The 26,676-nt window shown below is 40.6% G+C and overlaps 1 protein-coding gene across 4 annotated transcripts in view; it reads right to left on the minus strand.

Moving 5' to 3' along the window:
* galnt13 (polypeptide N-acetylgalactosaminyltransferase 13) overlaps window positions 1-26,676 on the minus strand; it is a 34,309-nt gene that overhangs the window by 5,297 nt on the left and 2,336 nt on the right. The window contains exons 2-12 of one of the 4 annotated variants that reach the window (XM_020594782.1): window positions 23,685-23,969; window positions 19,355-19,520; window positions 16,755-16,921; window positions 15,480-15,687; window positions 12,884-13,054; window positions 12,090-12,207; window positions 11,013-11,193; window positions 9,281-9,420; window positions 7,435-7,533; window positions 6,107-6,241; window positions 3,481-3,710 (exon numbers count right to left, since the gene is read on the minus strand). In XM_020594782.1, coding sequence (XP_020450438.1) covers window positions 3,525-3,710; window positions 6,107-6,241; window positions 7,435-7,533; window positions 9,281-9,420; window positions 11,013-11,193; window positions 12,090-12,207; window positions 12,884-13,054; window positions 15,480-15,687; window positions 16,755-16,921; window positions 19,355-19,520; window positions 23,685-23,826 — 1,713 coding nt within the window. In that variant the 5' untranslated portion in view covers window positions 23,827-23,969 and the 3' untranslated portion in view covers window positions 3,481-3,524. Of the gene's footprint in view, window positions 1-3,480; window positions 3,711-6,106; window positions 6,242-7,434; window positions 7,534-9,280; window positions 9,421-11,012; window positions 11,194-12,089; window positions 12,208-12,883; window positions 13,055-15,479; window positions 15,688-16,754; window positions 16,922-19,354; window positions 19,524-23,684; window positions 23,970-26,676 lie in introns of all 4 variants that reach the window. The other 3 variants (XM_020594781.1, XM_020594784.1, XM_020594783.1) reach the window with 3 other exon arrangements.

Raw genomic sequence — 26,676 nt, forward strand, 5'->3', positions numbered from 1 at the left:
ATTTTGTAGCAAAAAGAAGCTGCAAATCAACATCATTCTCTCATTAAATGCACACAGTCTATAAGATACATGAATGTCATCCCTTTGAATTAATGCAACCATATTTTATCATTTATGATAATACTGGTATGAGTCTTAACATGATATAAGATAGTAACAGTATTGTGACATGTCGACATATTTATGTCATTACTATGCATAACAGCAACACACATACAGTAACTGAAAGCAAAATTAACATTGCTGCTCATCGCTGTGGAGGAGCTGCTTCCAAATGAGGGACAACCTTGGTATTGTGGAAGTGTTCTGATAACATTACCTTTAGAAAAATGAGCACAGACACAACAGCACACACCATACATCATCATCTAGGAACTAAACCGACATGAAATGAGATGTGTCAGAATCTATGAGATTCAGCTCAGGTGACAATGACTGATCAATAAATTGACCTGCTTTGTGAAAATAAATAGCACTTTCCTGTTTCAGGGACCTGGTGTTGCTCTTGCTGGCTGTCACACGTCAAGGCTTACCGAGACAACCGTTGTTAATACGTTATGACAAGTCAAAATGTCTGCTGTGCAAATGGCCCCGGTATCAGGTATTGTGTCGCAATGGTTTTGTGATACTTATCAAGTGCTCAGGCAATACAATCAATATTTATAACATATGGGCTTAAATGTCTATAACCTTGGGAGTGATTTTTATCTTTTAAAGAACAACTTAAATGGTTTTGAGATTTTTTTTGGTTCACTCTGTAGTAGGAAACCCTCATAACATTTTGAGCCCAAATCTTTCTTTTGCTCCACTCCACTCATTGTCCCTTCTCCCCCATCAGTCCCATCTGTGTACCGTTCTAACACCTAAACCAGAAAAGCCAGAGGACAGAAAAATTCCTTTTAAAATGTCCACATTAGGAAAAAAAAAACACCTGTTGTGATTAGATGAACTCAAGCACCACAAGAGCATGTAGCATAGAAAACTGTGGCTATCTGCCACGAAGGCTCCAGAGACCCCCACTAACAACTGGAAGCCTGCTCTCAATAGGCTTGATTAACCATTTATGTTCATAAGTAACAGACTTCCGCCATTTCGTCCATCACTTGAGTTGCTTTTCTTGTCCTAATGATTACAGGAAAAGAAGCAGAGGAACTGAAGTTGGTTTGTAAGGAGAAGTCGAATGTCAACTGAGGAAAACAATGCTGTGAGATAAATTGGGAAGGATATTAAATTATGTTGGATGCTACAAGGCACCATAAAGCACTCGACTGTCTATAAATATGAAGAATTTGAAAATAAAGCTCGGTTCGGTGTTCAGACTTGAAACATGCATGATAACTCATAACAAAATCTGAGATAACCTCAGTTTCACAAATCTGTACCGTGTTATACTGAGACTACAAACCACAGCCTGCATGTGGCAACAAAAGACGTGCATTGGCATGGTTTTTTTTTTTTTTTTATCCTACAGCTGAGACAGTTTTTCATTAAAACAAGCCTGTGCTCTGACTGTTGACAGAAGATATTCAGACTAACGAGCACACAAAGATGCTGGCGTGTTTGATCTTAAGCTATAAAACACAAGGGCCTGACACCGTCTGCCTGGATAAAAACAAGTGTGTGCATGTGCATGCATGTGCACACACACACACACCATTCCTGAAGTACACACTGCAGACTGCCTTACAGGGCACATTTGTTCAAACAGACCAAGAACAAAGACAGCAGGTGCCGTTCAACCTTACACACCTGCCAAGAACTAAAGAACAATAACTCTCTTCCTGCTTTAAAAAAATAAATAAATCTATTTTTAACAGCAGCCACCACAGAGATCATGTGGTAGTTCTCCCTTCATAGTTTTATGGTCAGCAAATACCTCCTTATAAAATGCAGTCACACATGGAACTTCTCAGAGCCAGAGGCACAGCTGACCTACAAATCATAAAGTAGTACGTTTCCGTTTCATTCAAAGATCGGAGCATAGTGACGGAGGTGACAGGAGAGGAGTTTAACAGTGGAGGGTTAAAAAACTGTTCCACATTTAATGAAAATACTAGAAATGTGTAGGTCCTGTCCTTAGCTCATAATTATTTCAAGCCTCCTTTGGGGTAGAGAAAACTCCCATCTCATCCTGCCAGCAAGCCAAGACGTGTCTCTGAAGCAAGTCACAGTGGGTGCACAGCAGAGACAGGCTAATTAAATGAGGATGGTTTTAACTGTAAGCCTCGGTCGAGGAACATTATCCTCTTTGTCATCATGTTTTGTTGCCTCTGAAAGGAGAACTACAGTAAAGGGCTAAGGTGCTTTTTGTGGGCAAACACAAAAACAGCAGATTCCTTTTGTCTCAAGGCCGAGTCAGGCAACAATCTCATTTGTTCTAACGGTGCCCTGCTCTTTCATATATGCTCTCCTCTTGTGCCGCCTATGCCAAAAGCACCTCTGAATTTAAACAGTAAATCAGGTCATCTAACAGCAGGTTGCTTAACTGCCGCAAGTCCGACACACAGCAGTGACCCCGAGAGCTCCTTACCCAATTTACCGTGCTTGGACACAAAACTGTAGCATGCTACAGTGAAATCGCTATTTAGCTTTTTCAAAAATACAAGAGGACGGGACTCTGAGGGGCATATTCTGGATAACTCAGCAGAATAGGACTGGCTGCACAGAAAATAACAGACAGGCACTGTGACAGGAAACGGCAGGAAAATAACAACCCTGAAACAGCCAGAAATGCTGAGGAAAAAAAAAACTCCTTACAAAAAAAAAAAAAAAATGTAAATAAGCAGGCCGAGGGGTGAAAAGCACTGAATTGGAATTCACTGGTTTTACAATATGTACACAGCACATGGTGTGCACAGCTGCTTCAGGCCAACAGGAGAGTAGCCTGAGAGGCCAAGGCCATGAAAGGTAGGTTCACAATGGAGGATCACTTCAAAAGAACTTGCAAACAATAGCAAGCTCATTTCAATCAGCCTTGCATGTAGATTATGAGCTAAAAATAAACACCTCAGGCATCATTCACCAAGAGCTGACAGTCAGCCAGTGAATTTTCACATCAAAACAAAATAATTATGTTGGAAAAATACATGTTGAATGATATGTACTTTCACATGAAGACTGGTTAAAGGTCTTGCAGATAGTATCTTATACACAACTATCCTGATGGGACATCTGTCTTCGTGGCTCTTCTGTGAAAGGTCATCGGTAAAAGCTACTTAATGCTTCCTAAAAGAATTTGCATGCATATTCTCAGTAATAACTGAAAGATCAACATCATGGCACCAAGCTCTGCATTTATCTGTGCTCATTGACGAAAACAAAAAAAAAATTCTAACAGGGATGACAATCAACTACAAAGGTGCTTATTAAAGGCCAAACAGTTCCAACTAATCCACTTCAGGTTCTACTGAAGCTGAACTACATCACTAGAAAGCAACTAAAACGACACCAACTTCCACTCTAAACCTGATTTGTACTGACCTGCCCCCCTCAGGACCTGAAGTCCACCAGAGCAGATGGGAAGCTTAGAGAAAATAGTCAGTGGGACTGGAGTAGAGGTGTCTAGCGACCTCCAGTCTAGTGTAGTTGTGGAGGATCCAGGCCTGTAATGGGCTGTTGTTACAGTACTCCACCGTCGGGGCGTAGGTGCCATCCTCCAGTCGGCTGATGGTCAGACATGACTGGGTGATGATGTGAAGGAAGGTGTGCTTCTGCAGCGAGCCAGGGGTGAGAAGGACAGATGGCAGTGAAGGTAAGTCCGAGAGTCGTCAAGTTGTCCGTCTGTTCTTCAGAGCCAGTTTTTCCCAAGCCAATGAGATGTGACAGCTTCACTGACAGGTCAGTTCATTTAAGGTATTCAAAACCTGACCTTTAGAAAAAAAAACCCTGACAATTCTGCTGCACTGTCATGAAGTACAGTATCTGAAATATTCATAACTTGTGAGAGAAATCGCTGAAGGTCCTGCACACTGTCAGCACAGTTTATCAGAGACATAGCATTTTGATCATGGGCCTTTGTCCAGCATTGAAACTACAATATAAAACAATACATATTTAAACTGTCTTAGACTGAAACAGCAAATCAAAAAGTGAACCAAATCTCAAAGCACAAATATGGATCCTTTATATCAGTCAAACTGTGTTTCAATGTAATTAAACCCAAATGTAATGAATATAGTGTTATATACTATCTATGCACAATATTTCAATCCTCACATGGACAACTCTGTCAGAAGTGTTTCCCCTTTAAAACTAATAAAATCATACAGGCACCAATGGCAAGAACATGGGAGTGTTCTCCATGTCAAATGATGTGAACATTCACATAAACATGTAATTTCACATCTGATGTCTCATGAACAGCTGTGACAGAAACCTGCTGACAGTGTGTGGAAATTGAATACGTTTTTCTTTTTTTTAATGTGACTGCAGTGCATCTGTCCACCAGGCGCATTAGGTAATGCATAGTTGAAATACTAAAAAGGTAAAAACACAAAGACACCGGGCTGACGTTTGGGAAGCAGACATGACAACCTGACAACTCTCAGTTGGAAAAGCACAGTAATGAAATTACAGCCTCTACTGCACTAACACAAACCCTAAACCCAACTGACAAGTGTAGCTGGATAACCTGCAGAATAATTCTGACCGTATGTAGCTGGTACATTCATGTGTGATTGACGGCGAGGGGCCGGGGCAAACTGCCTATTCCTGGTTGAAACAGCAAAGCAGGTGAAAAAGAAGGAAGGCAGTTTGTCACAATCGCGAACGAGTACAACAGGAATATGGAAAAGTCAGGTTTTCCTGTGAAACTGATGACCACATGAAATGTTAATGGTACTGTAGTCACACAGGACTCAGCCCGTCCATCACACCTGCTCTAAAAATACCCTCGATAACCGACAGCGAAGAAACCCCAGTGCTGTTTACAACAGAGGCCAGTCCTCTTCGTTTATAAATTATTCATTTTTCATGTTCAGAATTCACCCAGAGAACAAAGTGTAATGAAAGGATTTCTCCTAGGGTTTGTCTAATTCTTGACAGAGAGACCTGCAGGTGTCCCCACCTTGTCATACAGTATCTGCTTCTCAGCAGAACAACTTAATCACAGATAGACGATGTATTCGGTGCATTCTAGCTTCCTCCCTGTGGTTAAAAATGCAATAAATTGTTAATATGACATGTTTTTTGAGTTGATCGTTCCATAATATACTTGGACTTTGAGTCAACAGGGTGTGTTAGTTCTCCTGTGAGCTTCAAAATGTCCGTTTCCAATTTCAGAGCCTGCTACAGCTGGAATAACCACAAAGAAAGAAAAGCAAATCCCTCCTGTTTAATATGCTATTTTTACCACCGTCATTCATCTAATTTTAGCTTTTCATTTTTGTGCTTCAGTATTACAAATGAACAAACTGAGACCCACTCACACATTTGTTTGTTGTGTGTGTTACAGGCCAAGAGGTCTACAATAAAACACACAACATCAACAAACATTAGGACAAAGTTTTTTGTTTTAACTTAATTTTTTGTAGCTCTGATGTTTGGTTTGTTTGTCTCGTCACTGGTTTACTGTAAATGACTTGGACAATTGTTGTTTGATTATGAAGGGACAGATATTCTAGATTAGTTTTGACTGTGAAGCAAAATTTTATAGGTGTTTGTTGCTTTGCTGAATTTTCAGAGAAAGTGATGGTTTAAAAAAAAATGTGCTAGGGTAAAAATCCACTTCAGACTCAACTTCACTCCTTTAGCAAAATAGATCTGGTCTACAACAACTTTTAAATAATATATTCTAATAACACCGACACGTCACAGTCCACACACTGTTATATACAGTATTATCACGATACTGGGAACACAGGACTGAAACTATGTGGCAATATTCAGGAACAATGGTTTTAAGAGCTTACCTCAAAATCATATTCCCACTTGCCAACATACTATGTGAAAGAAGAGAGCGTGAGAGACAGTTTCGCTGAATAGAACTGACATACAGCACCACCTAGTGGCAGGAAACAGGTACTCCTTTTTCCTCCTACCCAAACCTTCATAACTCAGGCACACAATACATCAGCATTTCATCCAAGCTGAGGAATGCAGGTCCTACCTCTGCATCATACTCGAACATCTGATTGCCCTTCATGTGGTGACACTTGAGCATGACGACAGGCCCGTTGAGGCGGGAGACGTCCAGGCAGAGGTCGTCTGTCCTAATTTCTTTATCTGCTGTGTACGAGAACACCTGGAAACAAAATATCTCACTCAACACCAGTTATTCATCGGGCTGCATTCAAAAATGTACACCACAACTGTGCTTGACAGTCTTTATGATACTGTATGTGAATAATTTGCACATAAAGGTTTTCTTCATCATTTCATTGTGTTGTGAATCTTATTCAGATTCAGTGCTATACACTGTTCTTAGTATTCAACTGCCACTCTTCAAGTTTTTCTTTGAGAAGATTTGATTTAGATTCTGTGTAGCTATACACAACATGCCACATCAAGAGTTGTAAGAAAAAAAGAGAAAAATGTTTAGCCCTAAAACCACCCACATTCTTGGCATAAACCTTAACATGCCCATGATGTCATGATATTAGTCAAACGTCCTGGTTTTTTGTATTCATTTCCTGTCTCTTGCCATCTCACCAGCACCAACTTTACAGTTATTGACTGCCCTCATTGCTTTCACCTGTTACTTGTTTGTCTCCCTGGTTCAGCCTTTATAATCACCTCACATCGCTCCATCTGGTTGCTGGTTTTTCACTCCTGTCCTGGCCTCCTCACCTGTGTTTCATCCTGTCATGCCCTCCATTGTTTATGGACTCTGTTTTACATGGGATCTTTTTCTTCCCCATGTATCTGGTTTGTCATGTTCACTTAGTCGAATCCTGTAATAACCTCTTGTTATTAGGTTTTGCCTTTATCTGCTCCCTGACTCTGCTGTTCATTTTCTATTCCCTTAGTTTCCCATTATAGGTTTAGTCAGTTCTGGGTTTATTTTTTTGTTTTGTCATATGTACAGTAGCTGCCTAGGGTTTGTTTTCCTGTGTTAGCTTGTTTTCCTTTGCCATTTAGTTTTGTACCATTTTTCTATATAGTTCATTTTCAGCTATCTCATTAAAGTCTGGTTATCCTCTCATTGTATTGGGTCCTTACTCTCTCAGACCCTGACAGATGACTACAGAATAACCCACATCATAAAGTGGGAAGGAAAAAATCCAGACTTAAAATGTACTCAAAATCTAGACCGACTAAAAAGTTGACGCATATGTATATAAAGTACGTATTCGCTTTACATCCAACCTGATTGTGTTCAAGCTCATGTAAAATAAACAGATACCAAAGGCTCTGTAGGTTGAATGTTAATTTAAAATTAATTATTCCATTTACAAATGTTATAAAAGTTTTCAGTTTGAACATTGCTTTCCTCACCTGGTTCCCGCCCATGCCGTGACAGTTGAAAAAGCCAACTTTCTCATTCTCCTTTCTTCCCATGTTGTCCACACACTGGTTGGTTTCAACATTTCTGATCTAAGAAGAACAAGGTGTAAAAAGTTTAACCAACATGACTCTTGTTTAATTTTATAATTATGACTGCTACTCAATTTTCAAAATTTATTTTAATCTGGTCAGACATTTGCAAATCCAAATTATATTTAATCTCACATCTAAAAGTTTTATTCAAGCTTGGGTACAATCCATAAAACCATGTATTTATTACTTGACATCAGCCCAGCCCACCTTTCCAAATAACGTATTACGCTGCTCAGTATCTTATCTTGATTAATGCTACTGTTTCAGTTGTAGTATTGTGGTATTTTCCGGCATTGCATTCAGAATTTACATGTTTTATGTTGTCTTGCACTGAGCTGGAAAGATACTGTTAATGCTGATGATTGGTTTGATGGAAATTCTGATTTTGATTGGGGTAGAGCCGTCATCTCCCAGCCGGAAAGTAAAGAAATATAAGGGGCATTGTTTAAACTATTTTCTGACATTTTATAGACAAAATAATCAATAATGAAAATAATTGTTTGTTGCAGCCCTAAAGTCATGAAAAAAGATACTGTCACCATTTTAATCCAAGCTCAACTTAATGTCACTTTTATAGCAGCAATGCAAAAATGACCCAACTGCAGACTTCAGAGCGGCCCCTGTTATCAGAGCTTCTACTGATTTTACAGTCAACTCAGCTTTCTAATGAACTCATACATTCACAGAAGTAAAGCTGAGCTGGCTCCATGTGATGCCTTACTTAACATGCCCATCATGCAGAAACAGAACAGGGTTCATAATGAAGTGATATAAAACCTAATGGTTCCAGCTGTTAAAAAGAGGTCGACTATGTGTCAGGGAGGATGAGAAGCAGTCAAGAGACGTCTGGTTTAGAGAAAGACCTGAACTGAGGTGCTGCAGCGGCTAAAGAGCTGCAGTACAGCACAGATAAAAATATCCTCTCATCCTCGGTTATATGAGTGTTGGAGGATTACAAGGTCTTTTAACCATGAATTTTTCAACTGACATTTTTAAATGGCCTTTGCCTATTGTTCAGACACATGCTGGATGTCGGCGCTGCCTTTACCACATGCTGTTGACACGGATTCATGGGCACCAAGAGATACATTTAAGTCTCCTAAAATAAAAAGAAACAAAAAACTTCCAAAACTAATAAAAAGGAACCGAAACTTTTTTTATCTATGAATTCTCACACCTTAATTACAAATGATCAGTTTCCCAAATCCCCTTTTTAATAATGTCTACATGAACCACGCTCAAGTTCCATCTCTGCCCACTGAAGCATCTGATTAAAAATTCCCCCAGTTTTAATGTATTTATAGCAAAGTGAATCCGTATCTTCTACAACAAAATATATAGCTTGTTGGGAAATAATTTACAGCCCTGTCTGTGAGAGACTATGACTCATGTTTGAACTTTTGTGTGTTTTGAAATTCATTTTAGCTCAAGCGCAATATAAAACTGTCATGAGACTGGCAGGATATATGCATGAACCTTATCTCACCGCCCCAACCATACACAGCCGTGTCAACATGTGACTTGGATCAACGCACACAGCACGAACATTCTTTTGGTTATCATACGTGTTCAGTATGAACAGGCAGGGATGTTTGTTTTTAATCCCGTGTCATTCAGCCTTTGCTGGATCCTGAGATTTTCAGGTGTGTACTGCAGCACTACTGGCTTTCTGAAAGCACAGCCCAGAAGCCACAAGGACATACGGTATCTGATTGAATGGGTCAGAGTATGTGAAAGCTCATACTTCACCAAGTGAGTAGTATCTTCTTGGGATCTGGGAGTCTGGGTAGATATTCTCCAAATACCAAGTAAATGGTTTGCACTTCAAGGCTTCACGGAGGGCTTTACGGGAAGAAACATCTCCGTAGTCCACCCGCATCACACCTGCAGACCAAATGCAGACACCTGGATTCAGTTATATGTATCAGTGACCATTGTCAGTCAGTATTTCCCTTAGTATTTACTTGGCTTTTGTCCTGAAAATAGAAGGGTAGTCCTGCTTTCTTGCACCACTAAAACTTAACACCAGAGGGACCCTTAATAAAGAACAACTTTGTGTCCTTACCTGAAAATACAGGGTGTTTTGCATAAATTACCTGATTTATATGAAGAGGAATATAATGAAAAGTCAAACAAAAAGGTAACTGCCTGATGTTTCAGCCAACTGAAGCCTGATGAAGGATTAGACAGCGGCAGGGCACATTTACAAACACATTAGGCAGATGGTTTTCCCCAGAGTCTCTCTTGGAGACTCTGAGCTTGCATGTAGATAGATCTGGGGGTGGTAATTTATTATGAAGGAACATAACTGCATTACAAGAAAATACAATACAATACAATTTTCAAAAATCAGCCAAGATGCAAGAGCACTGCTGTTTATTTATTCATCAAAAACGAGCCAGACAGTGCAAACAGCCACTTCTCTAATAATAACATCTCTGGGAAATAGAAATTTCAAGTTGGCAGCAATCAACTGAAGACCACTCTTCCTCGCCTAGATCTCTATTTCCCCTTCTCCCTCTCTGAACATCGCACATTGCAGATGATGAGTAGCAAATTTGATCTTGAAATCAGCAGAGGGATGAGAAAGGAGATGCACTTTTAATAGGCTCAGTGGATGCCACTCCCAAACTCGGCCTGGGCAACAAACTGTGTTCCTCTGTGTCAGCAAGTGTGGCCCAGATCATTCTCCCTAATGTCCTGGAGGAACAGACAGTCACTGTGGGGCCACAATACACAGAAAGACTCATCCATCACACCCCCGGCTCTGTCTGCAAACTTACCCACAGAGAATCCCGCCTGACTGAGTGAAAGGGAGGGTCACAATTTGTGCCATAAGATTGGCAGATTACAGATGATCCCTTGTAGGTTGGCTGACATCTAAAACACTTAACCATGGATTTCTGGGACAGTGCTATCTGCTAAAGGGTAATCGCATTACTAAGTCGACAGATGGAGGACTCATCTCTCAGTCTGCACAGTCATACTGTTCTGGTTTGTCTGTGTGTTTGAGCTGCGTCTGAGAAAAGTCCATCATTGATAAATTTCTCAACTCAGGTTTAAAAATGTTTGTCAAATAATTAATGTCACTTTGGGGGATGACAAAAGCAGCATTAAATTTGAATGCAAAACAGAGTAAAAGGAAAAATATAAATTCTTAAATGTGCAAGAAAAAGTATGATGAAAGACAATTAAAGTTATAAGAGAACAGACAAGTCTTTCCTTTTCACACCAGTTTGCCAAATGCACTGTCAGCAAGCACATAAGAGGAGTTTCATAATGAGGACTGCTCACATCTGCCTTGTGGACAATGAATAATATATCTATTAAATTCAACTATAGCTATACAGTACCTGTCATTTTTTAAATGTGCAGAATTCAGGCCATTTTAATATAGACTTCCACATCTGATTCTACTCTGCCAGTGGCAGAAGGAAGCAGACAGACAAAGGCAGTTTCACTGCTCTCTACTGTACCTGGTGATATGATATAGAAGAAGTCTTTGAACTCATCCATCCAGACTTCGGCCAGGCGCCTGTTGTTCTTGTTGATGACCTGGCCTGTTCCTCCAGGAAAGCTGTATGGGGTGGCCTTCCGAAAAACATGGCCCACGTGGGAACACGTTACAATTTCCAAAGAGCCACCACACTGCCAGACCTGCACACACATAACGACAAGTTAAATTTATAAGGCAAGAAGCAGAGAAATAGAGAATGTGAAGGTATGTTGAATGTTGGGACAGGGGCACCCTAAAATTCAGTGATTTCCTTGCGGGGACTAGCTTCTGGTCCCCACAAGGATGGCCAAGTCCCCACAGTGTGAGTGTGTTAACAGGTTTCTGTCCTCATGATGCAAGTAATACAAAGGCACACGCACACACACACACACACACACACACACACACACAACTGTTAATGAGCGTGAACACAGCGTGACGCCAACTTCACATTCTCTATACCCTCAGCACGAACTTGCAAAACACTTGGTTCATGCCAGTTCCCTTTACTGACTGTTCATCACTCCTTGATCTTCAGGCGACCCAGAAACTGATTAAATCTATCAATAACCACAGTTTGCTCCCAACTTTAAGAGCAGGAGCAGCAATGAAAGAGGAGAGTGCTTTACTGAAATATATTGAGCTGACTGAGCTGCTCTGAAGTGGGACAGACAAATGGCAGAACTATTATCTAGGTGTAATATTCACAGTTATGTTCATGGCATATTTTTAAATGCATATTCACAGCATTATTTTTAAATACATGGTAGCAGCATAGCTATGTACTGTGGGGCCAGTCAGTCAGTTCACCTCTTTGGTTCAGACACAAGATACAGCACAAGGATTATTGGATGGTTGCCACAAAGTTCTACATATACTGTATATACACCGTGTACATTCATGGTCTCCCGAGGATGAACTGTGCTAACTTGGGCAACCCCTTAGCTTTTCATCTAGCACCATCATCACTTTGGTTTCTAACCAAATACCTCCACAGTAATGACACTCCCTAAAAGGGAGGTAAGGTAAAACATCCCCGTCTTTATTGGTCACTCACTCTGAAAGACATTTCCAGATTCTCCCCACCCCAGATATCCATCCCTGGATCATAGCTTCCTATTTCTTCAAAGTATGTTTTGTCTATAGAGAATAACCCTCCTGCCATGGTGGGAGTCCTGCAAGAGACACACAACAAATTAAGTCAAAAAGCGAAGAATAAAAAGTCTTTTGTAATGTCTCTTTGTGCTGTATTTATTAATGTCTTGATGTAACTCTGAGGAGCACTCAGAACAGAATAAAAGACCAATTTGTTTGAAAATTTAACACAAAGCCTTAAGAGGAATAATTACTTTGATCTTTTCATTTATTATCTATTAAAGTCAGCTCCAAATTAAGAACAATGTTTGTTGTTGGGTATGATTTGCATACAGATGACAAACTGTAGTTTTGTGTAGCAAAAAAATTAAATAAAATGCAGTTGCAGTGTGAGCAGAGTTTCTATTTTTAAAGTAAACAACCTCACAAAGCCACAGCTATGTAGATTCTATTTAGGCAGTTGCTTGCATCAGCGGAATACATGGAGGAAAGATCTATTTCTAGCTACAGATAAAAACGGCACTTTTCATAAGATTACTTCTTGTGAAGAGCTAAAGCTAACCATGCTGCCACCACAGATAAACCCATTCTCAGTGCAGATGAAAAACTGAACATCCATCTGAACTTACAAAAGTGTCATTTAAAATGTTATCTGCCCTCCTATCTCCTCATTTTTAAAATCAGAAACACACATTGCCAAAACAAAGCATATCTAGGTTTAACTTGACAGGAGAAAGAAACATTTTGTTTGTGTACCTGACTGGAAGCGTTCTGTCTCCTTTGCGGCGATCCATCTCGCGCTGGGGAACAGGGTACCAGCGAAAATTCAGCTTCCAGTTGAACCCACCATAGGTCATGTCTGAGCCTGCCATGTACTCGAACGTCTCGTCGCTGATGACATCGATGATTGGACACACAACTGCTGTCCTGAAAGATTCAGTGTTCAGAGAAAATATTTGTGAAGCCTTGTATTGTATATTGTACAGTCTTATGCAAAAGTTTAGGCACCCCTTGATAAATAACAGATTTTGGTGATTTTTTATTTGAACAGATGTTAACACAGTTTCTCTTGGAAATGGAAAAAATGCACAATATTTTCTGCAAACAGTGATGCATAGTTACTTCTTATGCCATAAATTGAACAAAAATAAAAAATAAAAACATTATTATGGCATGGTGCAAAAGTTTGGGCACCCTACACAATCAGTACTTAGTAACACCTCCTCTGGCAGATATCACAGCTTGCAAACGCTTTTCATAGCCAGCTAAAAGTCTTTCAATTCTTGTACTTGGGATCTTCTCCCATTCTTCCTTGCAAAAGGCTTCTAGTTCTGTAATATTCTTTGGTCGTCTTGCATGCACAGCTCTTTTAAGATCTACCCACAAATTTTCAATGATGTTTAAATCAGGGGACTGTGATGGCCATTCCAAAACCTTCAGCCTGCGTCTCTTGAGGTATTCCATAGTGGATTTCGAGGTATGTTTAGGATCATTGTCCTGTTGTAGAAGCCATCCTCTTTTCAGCTTCAGCTTTTTTACAGATGGTGTGATGTTTGCTTCCAGAATTTGCTGGTATTTAGTGGAATCCATTCTTCCCTCCACCCGTGCAATGTTTCCTGTGCCACTGGCTGCAACACAACCCCAGAGCATGATAGATCCACCCCCATGCTTAATAGTTGGCAAGGTGTTCTTTTCATGAAATGCTGCTCCTTTTTTTCTCCAAACATGCCTTTGCTGATTGTGTCCAAAGAGTTCTATTTTAACTTCATCAGTCCACAGCACTTGTTTCCAAAACGCATCGGGCTTCTGTAGATGTCCTGTTGCATACTTCAGATGTTGGATTTTATGATGGGGACGCAGATAAGGTTTTCTTCTGCTGACTCTTCCATGAAGGCCTTGTCTGTGCAAGCATCGCTGCACAGTGGAACGGTGCACCACCACTCCTGAGTCTGCTAAATCTTCCTGCAGGTTTTTTGCAGTCAAATGGGGGTTTTGATTTGTCTTTCTGACCAGCATACGAGCAGTTCTGTCCGAGAGTTTTCTTGGTCTTCCAGATCTCATCTTGACCTCCACAGTTCCCCTGATCTGCCATCTCTTAATTACATTTCTTACTGTGGAAACTGCAAGCTGACAACGCTTTGCTATCTTCTTGTAGCCTTCTCCTGCATTGTGGGCATCAATAACTTTCATTTTCAGGGTCTTACACAGCTGCTTAGAGGAACCCATGGTTGCTGGGTGTCCGCAAGTGTGTGCACAAGGTTTGAAGAGTCAAGGTATTTGTACAGCTTTGAAATTGGCATTTACCAATGACAGCTGTTGCTGTGCATCAGATCTAATGAGCTGATTAAGGTCTGAAACCTTGTGAGAGACTTTGAGACTCTGGAACTCTTAGGGTGCCCAAACTTTTGCACCATGCCATAATAATGTTTTTATTTTTTATTTTTGTTCAATTTATGGCATAAGAAGTAACTATGCATCACTGTTTGCAGAAAATATTGTGCATTTTTTCCATTTCCAAGAGAAACTGTGTTAACATCTATTCAAATAAAAAATCACCAAAATCTGTTATTTATCAAGGGGTGCCTAAACTTTTGCATAAGACTGTATATAATTAGGATAATACAATACACAGCTTACATTTATCAGTACTAGATATAATGTTAATGTCATAAACTGAAACTGCATTATCCATCATATGACATACTGTGCACTTTTTATACCATCTCATCTGTCTGTCTATTCTCAGAGACACAAATACATGTGCAGCAGCCCTCGCTAAGTGTTATGGCTCCGTAATATAATATACCGAGTCATTTGATGCCAATCTCTTCCTGAGGGAAAATGAATGTGTCTGACCTCAAATAAGTGATGGATTGCAGGTGGATCATTATCAATTCAACCATCTATTCATGTGACTCACACACACACACACACACACACACACACACACAAGCAGATGCACCCTGTTTTCAAACCACAGAGTAAAAGCCTGAAAATATACAACCACTAACACCTTGTCACATTAAATAAACACGTTTGGCTTGAGGCCGTACAAACACTCTAGGCTGAAGAAAACACCTGTAGATCTACTACTATACTCATCTGGGACCCATCAATTTGTTCAGTTTAGACTCTACTGGCATCTACTACAGTAGCATGAGTTGTGGCAGAATTAGCATTGCAAGCTTTTTCTCTGAGGCAGCACCAGAAGCAGACGACGCAAAATGTTTATCTTGTCTTATCAGCAGTGTCAGCATCACACAGCGCGAGAATGTGTTTATAATTTCATATTAGAACCTTAAATAGCAACGATATATTACAAACATTCAGTGCGGTCCGCTTTGGCTGCTACCTGTCCTCTTTGATGCGTGCCAGCAGGGGCTCCAGCCAGCCAATGGTACACTCGCAGTGAGCGTCAAGGAAGGTGATGACCTGACCTTTGGTGGCAGCTGCCCCTCTCAACCTGGCTCTGATTAGACCCGAACGCTGCTCCATCCTCAGGATTCTCACCGGTACTTCCAGAGTCTGCACATAGTCCTCCAGCTTCTTCTTCAGGAAGTCTGTAACAAGACAACAGACTTTTCAGCTACTGTGGGGTGCACTGGTTTAACTGGAATGATCTGTCAAAAGGCTACTCTGTTCTTTTTCACTAGGCCCCATTCCCTTACATCAGCATTAGGGTGTCTGAATGTTTTGTTAATCTGATCCAACGAGCTGGACAGATTACACTGACAAGTTAGTAGGCTGTGTTATTTCCTGTCTGTGATGTGCTCCAGCCCCACCGCCACCCTGTTCAGGAATAAGCGGTATAGATAATGGATGAATTGATGTTTGTGAATTATTTGTCATGATGCCTTGTCTTTGCGTATCTCAGCCTGTACTCGCCTGACCAGGTGGTCGTTTCCATCCAGTGGGAGGAGGCAGAGAAGATAAAATGCCATTCAGGTCAAAGGGAGTGGCAGCTTGTTGTGAAGCTGCAGTTTTGTTTTTGTTTTTTTGTTCATTTTGAGCTTCTTCTTTTAGTTTCCCAGGGGATTTATTTATTTATTTATTGCTTTTGTTAACATACATTTGTTAATAAACCCCACCTCCTTGCACTTAATCGTGCTTATTGACACACTTCTTTAACATCTTGGTAAAAGAGCTCCAGTGCAAACCACCCCTAGCTGGGATGGTGGTGTGACATTATCCATTAGTCAATCAACAACAACAACAAAAAAACTAATTGTTTAGACCAATCACTAAACCTTCTGTGATCAATACTTTGACATAATTTAGAAGAAACTATTGGTTTACAAAATATCTATGAACACTAACAAAGACTGTTGCTAGTTGCAGCCTTTCAGGTCAGTTTAGTTGATGCATTTTTGTCATCTTCTCTAGGGAGTAAATATTGATTTGTTGTTGTTGCAGTAAAAATCTGCCTTTCTTTAATTGTTCCTTATACTGCCACTGTGCCTCGTGATCCGCTGAGCCTGGTCCGGAGCCCTGTCTCCCACGTTGTTTACATCAGCCATGACATGTACATCCTGAATCCGCTACTACAGAGTTAAACCTGTGAATCTGTCCGACACCTAAGAATGTACCTTTTGTGAGCTGCTCATTAGCCACAGTATAAACCACCAACCTCGCTCGCTGGCATCATCGACTAGCACGATCTCCATCAGCAGGTATCTGGGAGAGCGGTTGATGACACTGTGAACAGTCCGCAGCAGGGTGCTCCACGCCTCGTTGTGAAACACAATGACAATGCTGGTGTTGGGCAGGTCATCTGGGTACACCTTGGTCTTACAGCTGATAGGGAGACAAGAACAGATAAAAAGAGGAGTAACTGAGTAAAGAACTGACAAAAGGAAAATGACATGAGGTGTGATTATGAAACGTCACTATGCAACAAAAATGAAGAAAGTCACACTAGCAGTTTTAACCCTATAAAACCATTTGTATCATATTTGATACGTGAGGTTTCTGATCAAAACAAATCACCAAAAATGCCCCATGTATCAAATGTGATAGATGAAGACATAGAAATAATCTAAATAATATGGCACCTCTATTCCTATATGCCTGGACCGTCTGTCTATGCATATATGGCAAATACAAATCATAAATCTTGAATCATGAATTCTATTTTGGATTTAGTTAAAAGGTTTTTAACAAAAACAAGGTAATAAACATCTCAGTTCCAAAAAATTAGAATGTTCTGGCTACTATTGGTGTGTCAGGCTTTACAGGGTTAAACTCCTTAATAAAGCTTTGTCTGTTTGTGACCCCACATAACAGGTTGCAGACAGTATCTACATGTTTTAAACATGTGAGCAGCTGAATCTGAGATGATTTCATTTGACACCAGCATTACCACGACCTCCACCAACCAGTCAAATTCACAGGAATAGGACAGATGTGAGATGACTGTGACCTTGACCTTTGACAACCAAAGTCTAAATCAATTCTGGAGCTCAAGTGGAGGCTTGCGCCAAATTAAAAAATAAAAATAAAAAAACCCTCAAGGTGTTCCTGAGACAATGTGTTCATGAGAATGGGCCGGACAGAAGGGCAGCATGAAAACATCATTAGCTCCACAAACATCACTGGCGTGGAGGCATAAAACTTATTTCACAAAAAGCTAAATTTAAATTAAATAATTAAAAATAACCAATAGCAGCAGCTACACTAAACTCATCTGCATTAACTCTCATGCTTGAACATAATCATTTGTAACCTTATACTAAAACCTATCTCTCACCTACCCAGTTTAAATAACTGGTATCTACCGCTTAGTCCCTGAACGAACAGCAGTCACAGTGGTTCTCTGTGTATGGAGCTCATTATTGTCTGTGCATCTCAAAAAAAGATTCTGAGTGTATCCTGCTGCTATCCAATGCTGACGTCAGTGCAAAAACACTGTCATTGAAGAGCTACAAACAAATATGTACAAAGAAAGTAGAAAAAGTAAAACCAGTGTTCACCACTGTGTCAGCGTGTCGTCGGCTTGACAGGATGTCAAAGCCAAAGAGTGAGAGTGTGATGCTCGAGTGGATGATGTTGAATAAAGAATAAGCCGCATTACAGATGAGGAGGAGGTGGTGGATGGCCTGAGCTGCCTGTATGCAGGAGGAGGGGGGAGCAAGGCCTGACCAATTACCAACTACTGGTAATTCTGCATGGCTCTGGAAAATGTACACCTCTCAGATGATGGAATTTTGCAAAGTTAAGCTGTGTTCTTTTAATAAAGCTGCTGAAATGTACTGAGAAAATAAGCCATAATTAACAGAAAAACTGGAGGAGGTGCAACCAGCTGAATATACTATAGGTCTTGTACGTTTATATTTGCACCTTCACATTCTAAAACTTCTTGAATGGGTATGTTGTTGGTAAAAATCAAGAAGAGTCTGAAAACAGACTTGAATGCAACAGTAGGAGAAAATAAAAATTCTTGTGGCCCATTTCTCATTCGCCTGGTGGAGCTTTTGGTATCTGCTTAATGAAACTGCCATGGAGAACTCCTGTTCTGCTGGGATATTCAAACATGAATCATTTGGATAATGTCTCCAAGAGAAGTGAATGCCTGTGCAATACCAGTAGCCTGAAATGAATGTGCTCGTGTTTCATACAAATTGCAGCTCAGATTTTCATTAACTGCTCGAGTGGATCTTGAATGACAGTAAACAAAACCCTGCTCCCATTCAAATGTCAGGCCTAATGTACACACTTGAGGGATCTGATGAATTCTGCATCAAAACACTGCCCGTAATCAGAGATGCTTTTCACACTGGATAGAGTTATTAATGCCAATAACACCTAATGGGCTCAACAAACAGTTTAAATTTCACTTTAATCACCAGAATAGCTTTGCTTTGATAGATTGGAGCATTTCATCTGCAGAAACGGTGCCTTGCATCACTGTCTGCAATTTTGTTGGGACTCTTTTGAGAAGAGAAGAAAGCTCTGCTGTCTTGTTGTGCCATTGAACACAGTTGTTTGAATGCTGGAGGAATATTGTGTGAACCAGTGTGTGAAGTCTGCAAACATTAAGGAGCAAAAAAAATAAAGACAGCAAAAAGCAGAAAGTATCAGTGGAATGTCAGCTTTTTATGAAGTTCCCTGCAATGTGTGATGGATACCAAAGGTTTTAGAGAAACAGAATGAGGGTTAGAAACTAGATGTGTGTGTAGGTGTTAAAGGTCAGTAGAGCGATGGATCTGTGAGACACTTAAGCTTACGCACCCGTCCAACCTCACGTCTGGCAGGCTTCTGTTGAGAGCAATAATGTCACTGGCCATCAGATTGAACTGGTTTATCTTAAAGAGCTCTTTCATTTTCTCCTGGTCATCCTTGGGGATGTTAACTGCCTTGCCCATCTCCCCCGGACCCTCATGGCTCCGAGATATCACTGCTGCAAAATAACAGAACCAAGACAGAAGAATATCCGATAAGAAAAGCAAACCTAACATCACTTTTTCTTGTGAGAGACGCTACCTACAGACTATTTCTTGAAATGAGAAGAAAAACTGTGTCATAAAAACCCATTAAGAGTAATGAGGGCTGACTGACCTCCCTGATGCCAGTCTGCTGGCTGGTTGACCTGTTCTAACAAGTGGAGAAGACAGAGACCTGTGGGAGCTTTTGAGCAGCTACATTCATTCATTCATTCATTTTCTACCGCTTAGTCCCTGAACGGGGTCACGGGTGGGGCCGGAGCCAATCCCGGCTGGCAATCGGGCGAAGGCGGGGTACACCCTGGACAGGTCGCCAATCCATCGCAGGGCTAACACATACATGTTACATGAATATGCTACATACAAGCAGTGATAAAAAGTAGGTAGTCAAAAGTAGCTCCACCTTTATCAGCTGCAACATTAAATGTGACTTTGAATCGCTTGTGTATCTGTGCTATATAAATAAAGCTGCCTTACAATACACACAGTATATGTTAGAAGTGTACTTGATCATTTTTATCACTATATAATCTGCTGTTCTAAGAAAGATGCTCTTTTGTACTGATGTAGCCCTGACAAAAGAGTGAAGTACAGATAAATCCTGAGCGATCCCTGTTGTACTGAAAGCACTGCACCAGTGTGGAATGTACAAAGTCTGTCGTGGACATCACGGACGCGGGGCTTATTATCTGCCTCTTCAGGCTGAGGAGTGCTCGTTCCGTCTCTGCACACTCTGCAAAGTGGAATTTTCCATCGGTCTAAAAATGCAGAGCACAAAACGTAATTTTCCACACCAGTGTACCCAAACCAACTGGTGTTGTGCAATTTTTACTACATATACTGAACAGTATATTATATTTCCATTAATAACACAAACAAAATGTGACTGAATTCTGACATGCACTATTAAAAGCTTGGGGAGGGGGGGGAGACATCAGCCATCAGTGAATGTGAAATATTTTTTCAGGACTTTTGGCAGTGTAGGCGCTGAGCTGAAGCTCTCCCGTGGCTGCTGTGGACTGAGCTGACTGGGTAATAAGTGCTGCCTGCTATATTTAATTTAATCTATTAGGAGGTTCTGAATTCAAAGATTTAGGAGAATATTTAATGGATAAAAAAGAAATCCTTCCTATAGCCTCTTTTACTCAATGTCCCTACTTTCAAATGCCTGCAAAACGTTAGGATCGCTGCTGCACGGTGTCAGCTCGCTTCACAAAATGTAAATAACCTCGCAAAGATTTATGACTAGCTCTCCCTCTCTCTAATAATCTCTCAGAACAAAGGCAGCACACTGTTCACATTAGCTGCATGACCCCAGGTTAAGAGGATTCCCTACAACCTCAAGGGGAGAGACTTGATGTCGGCTGGACAGATAACCTCAAATGATCCTGCTCTTTTCTTTAAGGTGCTTCTGACACACTCCATAATGACACAGCTCAACTGGACAACTTAAAGCATTCAATAAACACGTGCTCACCCTCTCCAATATGTCAAATTCATGAATTTTCATATCCCGCACAAGTAAAACATTCAGCAAACCATCAATAGCAGACTGGGGCGCCTTTTATTTGGCTTGTGGGAGGAGGCTGGGACAGCGCTACCAAGGGGTCACTATTTGTGGTTTTTAGTGAAAAGAGCCAACAGCCAGTTATTTTTACTCAAATGGTTACTCAAATTAACAATTTAGCTCTTTCATTATGACCAAATTCTCGTTTTTAACCTTCAGCACTTTCAAAATTCTCAATCTACGAAATAATACAAACGATCAGATTGAATATAAAGGCTAGAATCACTCAAACATATCTAGTTTTGCTTAGCAACACACAGACGGGAGAAGCCTTAGGAAACACACTCTGGCATTTTCAAGCCTAACACACTCTCCTCCTGACACCCAGCATTCATTATAAAAGATGACCACAACCATCTGGGAGAAAAACAGTGGCACTGACTATCCTCAGGTCAATCAATCAATCTAATTCAAAGTCCCCTCCTGCAGCTTTATGCCAAGCAATTACAGTGAAAAGGCTCTTCTCACACTTTCGGTCAATGAGTCTTCTGAGACGTGATTGCCCATATTTCAGCGCTGAACAAAATAAAACGCCATATGTCTGGCTGCCTCCCTGTATGCTGTGTGAATCATAAACTCATCATTCTTATAAAACAGCAATACATATGCAATTCTAAACTCTCTAAAAAGCATTTCCCACATGATGCTACATGAAATTTAATTAGTAAAATATCTTTATGACTGCCAGCTGGACTCTGATGCCTGTTTGCACGATTCAAGAAATCTTGTCGAGATGGACTCAGACACTAATCTGTATACAGCTTGTGTGTTGAGTTGATTGTGGCATATCCATCAGTGCACGCAAATAACGTGTCATGTCATCATAACAGTAAGATGAGAGAAAGTCCTTAAATTCAGCATTTACTGATTTCATTACAGAGAGATCTGAAATTGGACTCTCTCACTTGGTCTTCTGATGAATTGCAGGCTGTCGTTGCAGTGTGGTGGTTGGAGAATAAATGAATTCATAATCAAAAGTAGTTCAACCACTTTAACCCTATAAATGAAAAACCTACTTAAGTACAGTAGATGATAAATCTCAGTCTAGTGTAATAGATGGTCGCTTCAGTAAAGTTTTTACCAAAAAAGGTCACATCTGACTTATGTGAGTTGGTCAAAGAAAGAACTGGCGTATTCCTAAAAGTAGAATGAATTTTCCTAGTTCCCTTCTACGATCAGTAACAGATGGAAATCAGTACCTACCGGCTCCAAGAAGGATTAACCAGTGAGTTTATCAAAGCCATGTCTATAGTAAAAGGACCCATCTTATACAGGAGTCCACTGACTCATCGTGAGTACACTCAGCCTGGGAAAATGACAACTATGACTTCAGCTGCTGTACAGAGATATTCCTATTGTCTGTGGAAAAAAACCCAGATGGCACCAGGGTTAACCAACCAAAGAACCAGAAAGCTTTTCATATAAACCGTCTGCTTGTGTTCGAAACACATTTAAGGAAAACACACCAGAGAGTTTTTTTTCTTGGCCTTCACTAGGAATTAAAGTTAGGATATTTTGGACTTTGCGCTGATTTGTATACGATCTTGTGTGGTTGTAGCATCTTTCAGCTCACTGTTTTGGTTTTATGTCCAAAAATTGCACCGTTTATGAAAGCAGCAGGAAGCTGTTTGTCGGCCAACAAGCTCTACAACCTTTCCACGTACTCCCTGCTCAGCGACCAACAGCAGATCAACATGTGCATCAGTGGGCGACCCAGCTGAATGACTGAGGTCGTTCTTGGCAAGGTAAACATTAACACACCTGTAGTGTTGTGGTACAACCAGTGCCTGAACAATTCTCAACACTTCATATACTGTACAGTTCATATATTCAGCATATCATCCATTTCATGAGCACAGTCGCTCCAGTGTAACATTAGACTTTTGTATGGTAATTTGTCTCAGTAGCTGGCAGCTCTGCTCCTTACAAGCAGCTTAGCAAGCCTCTTACTTGGGGCCTCTTACCTGCTTACTTGGGGCCACGTAAGGATTAGAACTCCAACAAAGACATACAGTATTTGGTTTAGAGTGATTTCAGGAACACACACACACACAGATACAATTTGAAACTTGAACTAGATCTTTATCTGCAACGTGTTACAATTAAATAGGAGAAAGATTTACTACATTTACTGTAAAAGTTCTGAATCATTGTGGTGGTCTGGTGGGGTTTTGTTTAGATGGATGACTACAAATTGTGCAAAAATAGACAGCTGCATGCAGACTGTTATGTCAAATGCAAACCTCTGTTCCCTGTTTCATGTCACTGGGTAAAATATATGATAAGGTCAAAATCTGACACACACATGCATGAGTAATAGGCTGTTAATAATATAACATTTTTCTGCATCAAATAACCTACTAAAACTTAAATACATTTTTGTGTTAATACTTTTACTTTACATTATTATTATTTCCTTCAAGAGAAGGAAAGAGAAAGAAGGAGCCTAGTCTGAGAGGTAGTAATGTACATCTCATAACGGAGTCCTGAAACCTTGCTGCCCCATCACGTCTATTCTGTGAGAGGTGTCGCAGCACTGATGTGAACTCACCTCGGAGGGCAGGGAGCAGCGAGCGGTCCTTCCTCTCATCACATTTGTTACACTCGCTGAAGTACAGCAGCAAGAACACGTCCACTAGTACCCACACTAAAGAGGTGGTCAACACCACCTTGCAGTAGATGAACCGTCGCATCGCCTCCCCTGGTTGACGGCCAAACAGCGAGGGCTGGGTGAGTGCTCAGGACAGATCAATCTGCTGATAAAGGTCTTTGAACTCTGGGGACAGGGTGAGGAAACAGGGAGGAGATGGGGCAGGTTTGTCTAAGAGGTGTCATCCTTCAGGACAGAGAGAAAAGAAAAACAAGAAAACTTAATGACATAACAAATCATGAGAAGTATCATCACGGGGCAATTATGATATACAGAATGATGTCAGGTAAATCTGTGTGGGACTAGATTTAAAAGATAATTCTGGTTTATTTCAACCCGTTGTATTTCACATAAATGCAGCTATCGAGGCTTTATGAGTCAAGCCAACGTTGCACTCACCACCTCTGTTGTAGAGACTTTCTGTAGTGTGTATCAATGCAACTCGTGTGAGTCTCCCATACTGTAGCTTTTCAAATAAACAACATTTTTACATTAATAGTTTCCAACAATTGCTGCTCTGAGTCTGACCAAAAGGGGGATACAGGAATTAGTTGTCTGGAACATTATGCTGACATCTGGGGCAAGTGTGCAGACAACAAAACCAAACAAACACTGCAATACAATGTGTGTTTTTTTTAAAGAAACCAAAGGTTTGGTACAAATGTGCAGTAATATATGTCCATGTGAAAGCTACCTATCGCATTTGTATACATATGAGGAGAGAGATGAAAAAAGGGGGACAGAAATATGTAAAGAAGCATAAAGAGAAAAGACAAACGGTGAAAAGAAAACATATACAACTAAGAACTGAAGTCTGCCCAGGGACCTTTGTTGCATCTCTCTCTACCTCATTTCATCATCTAACTCTACTGTCTGTAATAAAGACAAAAAAAATCCCCAAGAGAATCTAATATATTATCCAATATTCTTTCATCAAATCATACAGTAGGATAAACAATCCTTATAATGACCCATTAAACTGGTGTGTTAAGAGTTGAGACCATGGACGGATCAATTGGATTGTTACCGGGCCAATACTGACCACGTTTAGCAGATCAGGTAACAGCCAAATATGACATACAGTGTATCCACATTAAAACCAGTTTCCACCATCAGTTACTGTACAGTCTTTAACTTGTGGCGATGAGCCAACTCAGTCTGCAGCACCACAGCAATCCCTGGCATCATGCTACCTTATGTAAAGCTGATCCCAACGAGTTCCAACATGCAAACAGCTTTTAAATTTAGGACAGGTACATAAGCATGACCAACTCTGCCTACCATTTTCCCCCTCTTTTCTTCTTCTCTTTTGTAAATACAGATTTCCTCGACTTTCCTATGTTTTAAAAACAGGTGTGTTACTGGGTGCTGCTCCCCTTGGCCACACTCTGATCTTTAGGAGGTGAATAGCCCATTAGTTTACACCCAACTTCCCACATTGGACTGAACCCAGACCCTCCACATTTTTCCAAATCAAAGGATGAGTGACTGCTCATTTCCCCTTTACAGACTTTCCCCACTTCATCAATAATGCTGTTAAAGCTTTCACACCAGAGGCAATTTGTGGAGTTTTGACATCTCATTGCCGCTGAATGCAAGCCTCACAATATTTTCTGATGAAAAACATCGCTTTCTGTCAAACAGGATTTCTACTTGACTGAAATTATAGGTTTTTGTTGAGTGAACGGCTTTTGAAAATGTAATGGGAATGGCATGGGAACGGCATGGGAACGATGGGTCAAAAGATTACACACAAATCGCCAGTGAACTTTTAGATATCCATAACAGAAATACAGGCTACAACAAACACCATGTAGTGTAGTATTATTAGTAACAGAGAGATTAGAGGCTTACAGCTCGACTCAAACCCAAGATGTTACGGTAATGTGCCATGTGTGAAAGCCGACAGAATCTCTGCTCAAAATGTTACATATATTAAAAATAGGTTGAGCTTATGAATGTGCATTTAACTTCAGTGCATGTATGTTTAATAACTAACCTTACCCTTTAAACAACTGGTAGAAAATGCCTGCAGGGAACTGCCTGTGGGAAATCTAGCAGCCCTTCTTATCGTACACTTACAGCATGGTAATGATTGTGCACGCCACACAAATACATTGACCTCTCCACTTGCTGTTTAAATGTCTGTCACAGAGGCTGAAACCACTGTCCTGTTCACAAACAAGGCAGCCTGAGCCTCATATGCATCAAGAGCTTGAGACTTGACTCTCAGTGCAGATTTCAGTGAATTCACACACCATTCAGACTTCTAGCCCATGCAGATAGATGCAGTGTAATTAACAAAACACTCTGTAAAACTCTCCTGATATCCAAGGCTGCAGTTACTACACCACCTTCACTCACACTGTAGACAGATCAGCGATGCCTCTGTCTGATTATCTCTGTTTGCACCTCTAACCATCTGCTTTTGTGCCTCACTAGCAGAGCCAGGTTTGGGTTGGGTGCCACCAACCGTGCTGCTGGCAGATTGCTGGAGCCTCGTCCAAAGAAGTCTGAATCAATTAGTCCAACCATCTGCACATATTTCTATTTGCCACACACTGCACTAAAAACAAGTCTCTACAGCCTTTGTCAGCCACTTGTTTCCCATCCTTTCAAGACAAGTATAGACCACCAGGCCTTATTAACTGCTTCTTGAAGTGACAAAGTGCACTGTTAGCACTAGACTTGTGAGATGTTTGGGGCAGCACTTTGAGTTAAATCACATATTTCCTATTCATTTAACATGGGTGCTTCCACTATTGCTGTTTCCAGGAACAGAATCAGATTTATTGGCCAGGTGTGTCGGACACACAAGGAATTTGACTCTGGTACAGAGGCTCTCAATGTGTATGTACATGTCAACCAGCAAGGGAGAGTGCATTAGGAAAGA

The sequence above is a fragment of the Monopterus albus genome, unplaced genomic scaffold, assembly GCF_001952655.1.
Source record: "Monopterus albus unplaced genomic scaffold, M_albus_1.0 scaffold24.1, whole genome shotgun sequence".
Taxonomy (NCBI): Eukaryota; Metazoa; Chordata; class Actinopteri; order Synbranchiformes; family Synbranchidae; genus Monopterus; species Monopterus albus.